The sequence below is a fragment of the Strix uralensis genome, chromosome 20, assembly GCF_047716275.1.
Source record: "Strix uralensis isolate ZFMK-TIS-50842 chromosome 20, bStrUra1, whole genome shotgun sequence".
Lineage (NCBI taxonomy): Eukaryota > Metazoa > Chordata > Aves > Strigiformes > Strigidae > Strix > Strix uralensis.
In genome coordinates, this window is record NC_133991.1 from 9,719,411 (window position 1) to 9,730,790 (window position 11,380).

General features: G+C 50.8%; 1 protein-coding gene across 1 annotated transcript in view; it reads right to left on the minus strand.

Annotated features, from left to right (window-relative positions):
• The window catches only part of LHFPL7 (LHFPL tetraspan subfamily member 7), a 65,649-nt gene extending 60,116 nt beyond the window's left edge, over window positions 1-5,533 (minus strand). The window contains exon 1 of the mRNA XM_074889930.1: window positions 5,246-5,533. Coding sequence (XP_074746031.1) covers window positions 5,246-5,533 — 288 coding nt within the window. The remainder of the gene's footprint in view (window positions 1-5,245) is intronic.
• Window positions 5,534-11,380: the final 5,847 nt, after the last annotated feature.

Below are 11,380 nucleotides of genomic sequence, written 5' to 3' on the forward strand. Positions count from 1 at the left end.
AGATTTAGCAGCTGACACACAAAATTCAGCAAAAATAAAACCACAAGATACAGCTTGGCCAGTCCTGGCCTTCCAGGTAACTTTCCCACTTTCAAGCTAAACAGGGTATTCAACGCAAACACCAGAGGGGTTAATGTCCAAAGCAGTTCAAGAAAAAAAAAAATGCGCTTTTTTAATTAAGGAGAAAATAAGAGACAGATAATATGTCTGATGAATTACAGCTGTCTTTCTTCCAGTGCCATTGCATCTGGGGATGCTGGAAAGCAGTTCCTAATGGCACTGCTTTATCTAAGAGGATGATGGATAGTGGTGAAAGAGAAAAAAAAGGGAAAAAGTAAGACATTAGCACATCAATGGTGTGCCTGTGACCTCCATCAAGAGATGCGAACCAACTTAATGAAATTTTAATTAGGCAGCAAGCAGCGTGCTGTCGCTGGGTACCAGATCAGACCTTCTTACCCGCACTCTGTTATTATCCTTCCTTGGGATAAGCCTTTTCCTGGCACTAGTGGCAAAGCTGGGCTCATGGTCCTGGTCTGGGGAACGCCCCACAGGTCACAAAGCTCTCCCATCTGGCTTTTCCTTAGAGAGCTAGTGGAGAGGACCCCGAAGGGAGACTCTGCTCTGGGCCCTACAAAGGGGAAATGCAATGTTCATGTCTCTGATGTGCCCAGGCCATACCCTTCCCAAGGGCTGAGGACTCCCTGTTTGTTGAGCAGGTTTGTGGGCAGGCAACCCAGCGTGAACCGGTCATCACTGTCATGAGTGGCCACGTCTCAGCTAAGCCCCGGCTGCTGCCCAGTCCCTGGCCCCGCAGCCCAAGCAGTGACGCCGCGGCTAATACCCACCTCTCCGAGCTTTTGTTTAAGCAAAGCAGCTTGTGTCTCCTGTTGAGAGCAGAGTTGATAGAATTAATCCTGAGAGCAGTCTGTCTGTATTTTTCAATCAAATTGACCTTCCACAGCCCACCCATAAGCTGGCCCTGTCTCAGCACTAGCTTCTGCCCAGCTTAGTGGCGAGCGGTTCACTGGTCAGCAAGTCCTGGTTATGGTTTGCTACTCGGGCATTGAAGCATGGGGCCAGAGCCCAGGAATTACAGCTGTTCCCAACAGCAGGTATTTTCTGTTCTGTTAATGTAGGTCAAAAAACTCTGGGTGGCTAATGAAAGGAGATAAAGTCTACTGCAAGGTAATATGCATAAAGAGGAAGATGGTGATTTCAAGAATTGCCGAGCACTTACACCTCTTGCCAAGGTTGTGTAAGTGCAATTAAAAATCAAACTGGTAGACAGAGTAAGCCAGGAAAGATCTGCTCCCTTGGGAAGTTCTTAGGATGAGGAGCTAAAAGTTGATTTCCTGATAATCCCAAATTAACACGCTGGCCTGATACACGGCCCCCAGAGGTAGAACAGATTCTGCTCAAGAGCCCATCTCGCACGTGGCTCCCTGCTTGGGTCGCACTGCAAAATGCTCAGCTCTCCCTTGTGCCAGAGCCTGTGCTGGAAGAGGAGTGACAGATTTTCCAAATATCTTCCCATGCCCACAAGCACCCCACATGCTTCTTCACTGGAACAGGGCTGCTGCATAGCTCCGCAAACCTGATCCCAACTGGCAAACCTCAGGTTACATTGGGAACCCAATGCTGAACTGACACGGCGAGAAACCGGCAACAAAGGTTTATGAAACCTTTCAGCATTTTCTAATGAAGGGGTAAGTAGCTTTACTGTGCATTTTCACTAGGGTTCGCTGAATCTTTTCAAGTCCTACTATGGGCAAAAACCCAGGAAAGACCCACTCAGGGAACTCCTCAGGCTATGCAAAACCTTCCCCCTGTCCTGAGTGGGTTATTTTGTGCTCTGCTCCAGCAGGGCATCTCTGGCTTCATAGGCAAGTGGTCCATGTGGTTTTAACCTGAATACCATGGGCTGATCAGCTTCTTTGTTATTTTAGATTACGTGATTGGCAAAGCCTGAAAATAATTGGAGACTATCTGGAAAAATAAAAATAGAAATTTGAAATGAAGCAGCACTAGCTTCCAAAGTGCAGCACTGAGACAGGAACCCAGGAGCCAAATGCTCCCACTGAAAGAGAAAGTAAATTAGCTCAGGATGAAGCACTATTTTGCACGCACGCATACGCACACAGCGATCTGGCTCCAAAAAAAAAGCAAAGTAGTGAGATGTGATGAAGCAGCTCAGAGCTGAAAAGCTCATCTGTTTTTCCCAGCTCTATCAGTTGGCCTCCCAAGAGCAATCCCTTCTCCCCATGGCACCTGCACCCCTCGGGATGCCCCTCTCCAGCCCTCACAGCTCCAGGTCCTCCCACAATGGATCCTCCTTTCCATTAATTGTCTGTGTAAGGGCCCCACTCAAAAATTGGCTGTGGCCCTGGGGCAATATCACCATCACCATCCTCCCTCCTCACCTGGCTCCAGCCAGACCCTCTCTGGTTTCCATCAGCTCCTGCAAGGTCTCAGCCTGCACAGGACAGCCTGGCCACATCTCCAGGCATCAGGGATATTTTATTATATTCCACCCATCAAATCACCATCGTGATGCTGAGCACGATGCAAAGCCCCAGCAGCCTCAGCACTGACAGGGTTAAATTAAAGGTACCCATGATATTAGAGAGCTGCAAAGTAATTATGAAAGGAAGCAGAAAAAAGCCAGCAACTCTAAGCAGACATGAAGGCCCTCTTAAGAGAAGAAAGGCATGTTAATTAACCTCTAGACATGATTCAAAGCATCATTTGTAGCATGATTAACATAATCCCCCAAGTGCAAACACACAACTGGCATTAACGATCATTTGCCGGCTGAACACTTCCCCACCCCTTCATCAAATCGGCACATTTGAACAGGGAAACATTTGAAACGCGGTAAACGTGCACGTTTCAGGAAACAAAAAGAACAACATTCCCTGGAGATGGACATCCCGGCTGCGGGCTGCTCCCACCCCCTGTGCGCTGCAGGTGGGCATCCTCCCCAGATGTGCTCTCAGCATCCTCCCCAGATGTGCCATCAGCTTCACCCTAGGAAAGCTCCTGATCCCCATGTTGGCTTTTGCTTCCTTTGCCCCCACAGCCACAGCTTCACACCCTTCTCACCAGCCTCTGCCTCTTCAGCAAAAAGCTGGTGGCTGTTTTCCAAAGCTCCTAGACTCCCGTCCACGTTGGGCTTTCATTTAAAGAAGGAGCTGCCCACAAGATTGCTTGAAAGATTGGAAATGAATGTCAACAAGTTCTGAAAGCAAAGAAAAAAGAGCCACAATTTCCCCATCTCTCCAAAACCAAGAACCTCCTGTTTGAACCTTGCGGACGGGGCTCACAGCTCTCAGCTCCCCCCGTCCTGAGCACGGAGGCGTGCAGGTTCCGAGGGCTGTCATGCACGAAAGCCAAAGCTGTTGCCTGCCTTAGCAAAGCTGTCAGGGACATTTTATTATATTCCACCTCATCAAATAACCATCACAACAGGTATTCGCATCCTCATCATGGCAGAAAGCTGGTAGGGGAGCACTTTCCCCTGACAGAGGCTGCACTGTTTGTTGTTCATGAATTACTTGGGTGGTATTAATAAAGGTGACAAAGATGTGTCACCAAAATCCCCTGTAAACTCCACCTGGTACCATGTATTATTCATCCCTACCACAGCCCAAGCTCAGGAGCTCAGAGGCTTTGCGTTACATTATATTCTGGATATAAAGTGTTTTCAGAGGCTGAGGCTGCGTGTAGCTGAAGCCTGTTCAAATGAGTCACTGCTGAGCTTCATTCTTATCTTTAAAGTTTGTTATTACTTCGAAGTGTTTATCTGAATTGCATTTGCAAAAACAGCTGAACAAAGGCCAACTTACGGAAACAAGAGCATTTTTGCACATTTTTGTATAAATAGGAAGGATTTTATGCAGCCAGTTCTTTTCTTTGCAATTCACAATATTTGTCTTTGATGACAATTTTAAGGACCGTGATGGGATTTAAGCAATCACACACAGACCTGGCATCTGGGAGAGGGAACAGCACAGCTTCACGGCAGGCTGAGAAATTCAACTACTGACACCCATCGTGTGGGGTGCAGCCACGACCTCCTGGGGACTTGGCCCTGATATCGGGGTTCCTGCAACGTAGCAACCCAGAGCAAGTCAAAGCTCACGTGTTTCGAGCCGTGGCAGTGAAATCACACTCACAACCTCAGGGTAAGACACTAAGAATAAAACGAAAGGGAAGGAGGAAGAAAGGGCAGGGTCGATCAGGTGGTGGATGCCGGGGCTGGGCTTTGTGTGGTCCCCACGCACACACAGCGGGGATGGGTGGCTCTTTGTCACCCCAGGACACCCCAGCAACACCAAGCCCCACGGGGCAAGCGGGGAGACCTTGGCCTTGTACTCCTTCCTCCCAAAACCTGGCAAGGACACCACCCCGGGCTGGCCGGGCAGGGGAACGGCCGCAGTCTCCCACGTCCAGGCTCGATTTCTGGATCCGCGTGTCCCAGGGGCAGCAGTTTCAGCCCCCCCCCCCCGCTCCTCTCCTGCTTAGTGAACTCAGCCGGCAAGCGATGCGCAGTGCCCTGCCGGGGAGCACCAAACCTCCCCCCTTTCTCCCCCGACCCGCTCCCTGCACACCCAGGTTGGAGGGATGTGTGGCCCCGGCCGGGAGCCCCGGCAAGGCAGGGTGGCCAGGTCAGGATGTGCTTTGTGGCCACACTCAGGCTGCGCTGACCACCACAAAGGCACCCGGGAGGTTTCCGTGCAGCACCCCAAGCGCTGCCAAGCACCCCAAAGAGGGGTGTGACCCCACGGGGACCATGGGAGACCCAGGGGGTGCTGAGGGGATGCTCAGGGTCAGGACACGGGGAGATGCAGGGGATGAAAGGGATGCTCGAGAGCAGTGCGGGTGGATGCAGAGGATGCCCGGGATGCTCAGGGCAAGACTGGGATGCGGGGGCAGGTCTGGGGGACAGGATGGGGGGGTGCTGGGGAACCTGGCTCAGAACGGGGGGTGCTGGGGTGATGACAGGGACCTTAGGGAGGTGAGGAGGACAGAGGGATGCTGGAGAGCCTGGGGCAGGTCTGGGGAGATATGGGAGGGATGATGGGGGGGGGGTGGGTGCCGGAGATCCCGGGGCACGTCGGGGCGATGCCGGGGAGGTGATGGGGGGACGCCGGGGAGCTTGGGGAAGGGCAGGGGGATGCCGGGGAGGTGATGGGGGACCTTGGGGGGGGTGGGGGGCCGTCGCGGTGGGGGAGGCGCTCACCTGCCAGGAACCGGAGGGGATGTCTCCGAAGCTGCCGGGGCCGGCGGAGCCGTGGCAGCCGCGGGGCGGCCCGGCGCAGCGCCAGAGCAAACCGAAGCCGGCGGCGGCGCGGCCGGGCGGCAGGAGCCAGGCCGGGGAGAGGAAAGCGGCGGCGCAGGCGGCCAAGAGGCCGGCGGAGAGCAGCGCCCAGAAGCAACCGACGCCGCTGCACATGGCGCGCCGGCGGGGCAGGGAGCCCGCGCCCCGCGCCGCCCCCGCGCCCGCCACCGGCACCGGCACCGACAGCATCGGCGGCGCCGCAGCGCGGCCGCGCAACCGCCGCGGCGCGGGGCGGCCGGCGGGGCCGGCAGCGCTGCCCGCGCCCCCTGCGCGCTGCCTGCGCGCTGCCTGCGCGCCGCCCCCCCCCCCCCCCCCCCCCTTCCCGGCGGGGCGCGGCTGAGGCCGGGCGCGGTTGCGACACCCGCGGCGGGCGGGGGGGGGAAGTCCCGGGGGGGCGGAGCGGGGCCCCCCTCACCTGCGCCCACGTTTTGGGGTGTTTTACGCCTCAGCCCGGCTTTTTATTCTTGCCGTTATCGTTAATATTTTTAAATCCCCTTCCACCCCCTCCAGGTGCCCGCAGACGGCGATGCTGCGGCTCCGCGGCTGCAGCTTTCCCGGACACGGACACGCGTGGGGGCCGCGGCCCGGCGGGTTTGCGGGGAATTTCTCGCAGCCCGGGTGTCACCGGGAGGGGAGGGGGGCGGATTTTAAAACTCACGCACAGCCCAGGGAGGCGCGCAGGGGTCCGTGGCCCCTTCTCTGGGAAATTTCTTACTCGGGGTCTGCTTTTTTTTAACCCCTTAATTTTATCCCTTAATCCCGTGGGTTTCTCCAAAGTGTTAAAGGCAGAGCGGAGAGCGAGGCACAACGGCTGCCCGGGAATTCGGGTTTAGCATAAAAGCTGCGCCTCCCAGTGCAAGATGAATTTTTATAACAGTCATTCTGAAACTTCATGGATCAGCCAGGTTTTATTCCTGCTCAAGCTCCCGGCCGCTTTGCAGCATAAATTGATAGTTTATGCTTGTGCCTCGCAGATCTGACGGGGTTTTCTGGATCTCCAGAAGCTCAGCTCTCTCCCGAGCGGTGCCCACGTCCACCAGCCGCGAGCCCAAAGAGCCAGATCCTTTTTTTAAATATAGCAAAAAAAAAAAATCTGTTTATCCTGCCTATCCTCAGGCGAGTTTCAGGCACTTATTGCCGATTCCGCTGAAACAGAGTTAAAGGTCTTGGGGCACCTTTTGGTCAAAAAAGAAGAGCTTTCCCTTCAGATCCGGGGTGCGTTGGTTGGTGTTTTAATCGCAGCCCTTGCAGCCCGGTGGCTCCGAGACAGCCAGAGCGGGACTTTGTGAAAATCGTGCAGAGTCTGGTAGCGCAGGAGCCGGGGGCTTGGCACCCTCTCCTGGTGTGCGCCCAGACTGCTGGCGAGCGGGAGTTGGGGTGCTGAGCTCCCCGAGGCTGCCCGAAGAGGAAAGGGATGGGTAAATAATTTGCAGCTGAATTCACGGACAGAAAGTCTGGGATAAAATGCTGCGGTTATGTCTGGGGGCAGCGTTTGTGCTTCGTGGGGGTGTGTCTTTTTCTTGCATTTAAAAATGATGTGGATGTTCTCTGTCCTGTAACTCACAGGAAAGTTTTGAAGGGACAAAAATCACACTCAGCTGTGTCTTTTCCCAGTATCCCTGGTTTGTAGAAATGCCCGAGTGCTGGTCATGTGCTGCATCACTTCACTCTTTGAGGCATTTAGGAAAACAAAATGGAAAAAATGCATAAATGGAGAAACATAGAAAAGGGTTTTAAACTAGATTTTTTTTAAAAAAACTTGGGTTTATTCAAGTATTTATGACACCATAAATGGCCAAGAATTTGGGAAAAACACTGGGAACTGGAGAAAGGTCATCCAGGGTGAGCCCCACACAACACTGGCAATCCCACCTGGACATACTGGCGGTAGGAACGATCTGGTTTGTTTTCAGTAAAGCAGAATAAATCCAGAGGGGCACAGAAGCCCTGCAGAAAGGGCTGTGAGGAGCAGCCTGCAGCAGGGTCAGGGCTGGGAAAAGCTGCAGAAGCTGCAGTGAGGGCTTTTCTGTTTGCCATGTCTATGCTCCTACTCAGTGCTCCTTCCCCAGAGCTTGGATGTCCAGAGATCGTCAGCAGCAGGTCACTGACGCAGCCCTTTCTGCTGGGAGTGAGGCCTTTTACTTTTTTTTACCCCCATTTTTTTCTGTATTACACTTCAAGGTTCAGGTTATAACCCACCCACTGAGAGTCAGACAGAAGCCCCTTGCCCCTTGTGCCCAACCGCCAGGCACAGAGGAACAAACCTTCCTCCTTGGGCATGTACTCAGAGAAAGGAGACAAGGAGGGATTGCAATATTTTAATAAAATCAGTTAATTTTTGCCAGGCTGGGATGTGGGGTAATTCTCTTCTTTGAAGTCCTCAGCACAGTTGAAAAGCCAGTATCAACCTCCCGTTCCCACTAAGGCTAATGGACTGAGGTCAGCCACATCCAAATTTGCCATGAATTTTACATGTGCATGCAGCCACTTGTTTCCCCATTAAAAAAAGAAAGAAAAAAAAAAAAAAAAGGAGAAAAATACAAGTCTGCAATTGAAGTTGCTGCGATTGCAGTTTTGGAGTGCCACTTCTGTGATGGTATCAGTTGTGTCCTCCTAATTTTACAGCTTTCCCAGCATCTGCTGTGCACCATTATACGTATGTGCTGCATCCTTCTCACTCTCCCCAACCATTAGTTCTTGGATTGTAAGTGATTAGTATTTATATTGCTTATTTTGCAAGTTTGTCTAAGGTGTCTCATTATTTGTCCAAAATAAGATTGTATAATTTTTAAACAATGCTAATGGCAATGTTTAGAATATATGATTTTTAAGCTTGTAGTGTGTTTCTGTACAAAGGCATCTTTGACTTCTTAGATATTTTGGACATTATTACTGATTCCAGAGTAATATCTAGGCTGTTAAAGCCCATAGTCATATATTTTTTATGATTTGTATTCCCAAAGTAGCGAGAAGTCTATATATGAGATAGAATCCCAACATCATGTAAATACATGTAAATAAATTAATAGCCTGGCCCTAAGATGTGAGAGATGGCAATGACTTGTAACACGATTTGTTGCATTTGTGTTCTTCTGAATGCTGTAATTGAGCAGAGCAGTTCCCTGTGATTAATTATCTGAGTCAAAGACGCCAAGCTATCAATGAAGTCTTGTTCTGCTTTATTAATTCTGTCCAAACAAGAGCATCCCATTTAGATCTTTTCAAATATTGAAGTTTGTTTATTTTTCTAGCTATGGAAAGGGAAAAATCACCAGGCAGTGAGGCATTTTTTTTTTCTTTGAATATTTTAATTTAGGGAGTTGTCCCCCAGCTTCTCTGATGTTGGCCAACCTATGTCCTGAAGTCATATTACAACTGATTGCTCAGTTAATTAAACTGTCATGTTCTGTTAAAAACTCCAGAACCTGATGTTATTCATGCTCCCAGTTCAGATCTCCAGGGTCCAAGGCTGAGTGACTAACTGTGGATTGGAGCTTCAGCCCTTCTGCATATTCCCAAAAAGGGGAGAAAATTGCAGTCCAGGAAATGTAATTCATGCCAAACATACTTGTAGCTTGAGGTTTCATCAATTATCTAGAATCTGATGCAAAGATAATTGAATTATCACGAAGGGTTTGACAGGTTGGATGAGGTTTTTGGAAAAGGAGCTGCTGTTTGAAAATTAATTGCAACATAGTCTTCCTCATCGAGTGTGATGGGGGATGCCTACAATCTACCCACCCCAAAATCACGTTGCCAGCTGGCCAGGTTTCTGACAGCCTTGCCTTACTGATGGCAGCAACTGTCACTTTGCAGCTGGTAGTGTGGTCTCAGGAGACTGCGTGTCCCAGCATGAAAGGGTCCACTCTGCTTGAAGCAGATATGCGTAGCTAAATAAATAAACCTGCCTGCTTCTACCAGCCAGAGGAGCAATATCAGCTGGGATCTATGGGTTTGGCAGTAGAAAAAAGATCAGTGTGTAAGGTTGGAAAGTGGGTCCAGAATACAGACTTTCATGGGAATTTTACCACCAACTGCAACTTAGGCAGCCTGGCAGACCAGGACTCTGTAATATATTGCACCCTGCTTCAACCCCAACATATAAATTGAAACCTACAGCTTGGCTGGCAAAACCAGGCCCTTTAACCACACACAGTTACATGGAAAGAAAGAGAAATCTGTGTGCAGTATACTGGAGGATCAGACTGCTTGTATTTGGGCTCTCTTTATACTGTCAGTTATTGTGCATGTTTGTAAAGGGCTGGGTGCAAACTTTTTTGACCAAAGATGTTAGTTTAGTGTTCCCTAAATGATTCATCCCGTTCTTTCACATTTGCTCACCTTTTGAATATTTTTGTCTATTCGCAGCCTCTTAGGTAATGTGCCACGTAAATAATTCAGTTCATTATGCAAAAAAAAGATATAATAATTCCGTTCATTATCATCAAACCAGCCTCTGGGCACAAGTACAAATATGTATCAAAGAGCATCGGTTAACTAAAATAATATCAAAAGAGAAAATGCAGTTGCTATAGGGTGTCAATCAGCTGCAACATCCTGCCCAAGAGATGGCTTCATCTCAGCCCTAAAGAGATCCCCATATACCTTTTATGCCATTTACGGGTCTTATGAGTCTTAATTAATGAGTGTTTGTAAAGAGCTTTGAAACACTTGAATGAAAGATGCTTCAGAAATCTACGTAATGATTATTAATTACATCATTTTCTCATGGCTCAAGCACCAACGGCAGGACAGTTAAGTCGCAGAGGGACGACACTGCATCGATCCATCATGACACAGAGATGTACGAGGGGGAACTGCAGCTGACTCCCACCATCCCTGTACCACCTGCAGGGTTTGTTTCGGGACCCTCATGGTGTTTTGCTATCCGGGTCCCATGGGACACGGGGATCAAGCCCAGAAACGTTGTGGTGTAAAAGAGTTTGAAAAGGAACTGGCTGAGAGTTATGTGTTTGGAAAGCTAATTCCTGTCTGGCGTGGAGTGCCAAAGCCCACAGGAAAGTGGACATGGTTTATTTTTCTTCCATGCTCACCGTTGCTGGAGTTCATCGCGCTCAGGTGGCTCTCCAGCATTCAAGGCCATTTCAAAGGGGTAAGGGTGTATGGTTTGCTGCAGGGATCGGGTGTAGCTCTGTGATTTTGGGAGAGCTGCTTTCTGGTACCATGCCTCCGTTTCCTCATACATAAACCAGTCTTTTTATAAAGTGTTTGTAAAGCATTTGTACCATATACTGCTCTTGAGATCAACGTAAGCAATGCGCTATAACTACAAATGTCCTTTGTAGCTGAGAAAAGAGAAGATTTGCCTCATGAGGATAATTAAGAGGATTTTTGTGGCAGGACTGGGGATGCAGACGGAACTGACTTATCAGACACTGCTTTCTAGTACCCGTGCATTGTCCCCACATCCTGACCTGTGCTATGCCACCTGGCAGGGTTTTCTGGTTACACTGCAGCAATAACCGGGTAGTTTGCGATGGAATGACAGAGCTGTGGGAAGCGCTGCTCCTTTTCTGGCACCACATGAACGCGCCAACCAGGGCCACCATGGACCCCATGCATGGGGGCGCGGCTTTTGCCTGCAGCGACCAGGACTTTGCTCAGACAGGGACCCACTGCTTGTGGCTACCTCCACGGGGCCTGCAAAGGCCACACGGCCCACGGCGGTGCTCAGACAGAGGTGAGGGGTGTCGGGCTGTCAGTCTCCTTTGCTGCAGCCCCTGTGGCCGAAGAGGACATTTTGGGCCTACATCTCAGAGGTCTCCAGGGCGCTTTGCACAGCACCTCGGCTCTCGTTGGCCCTGCCATACCGCTCCCTCCTGTCCCCCGCTCGCTGTCACCTGCCCTCGGGGCAGGCTGTCACCCCTCACCCACCGGACGTGCCCAAACTGCCGGAGCCTCCCCAAAACACCTCCTCAAAGCCCTCCGGCCCTCATCCAAGATGGCCGATGGCGCCTCACTCTGCCCGGCTCTCCTAGCCCTGATCAAAGATGGCCACCTCCTCCCGTGGACCCC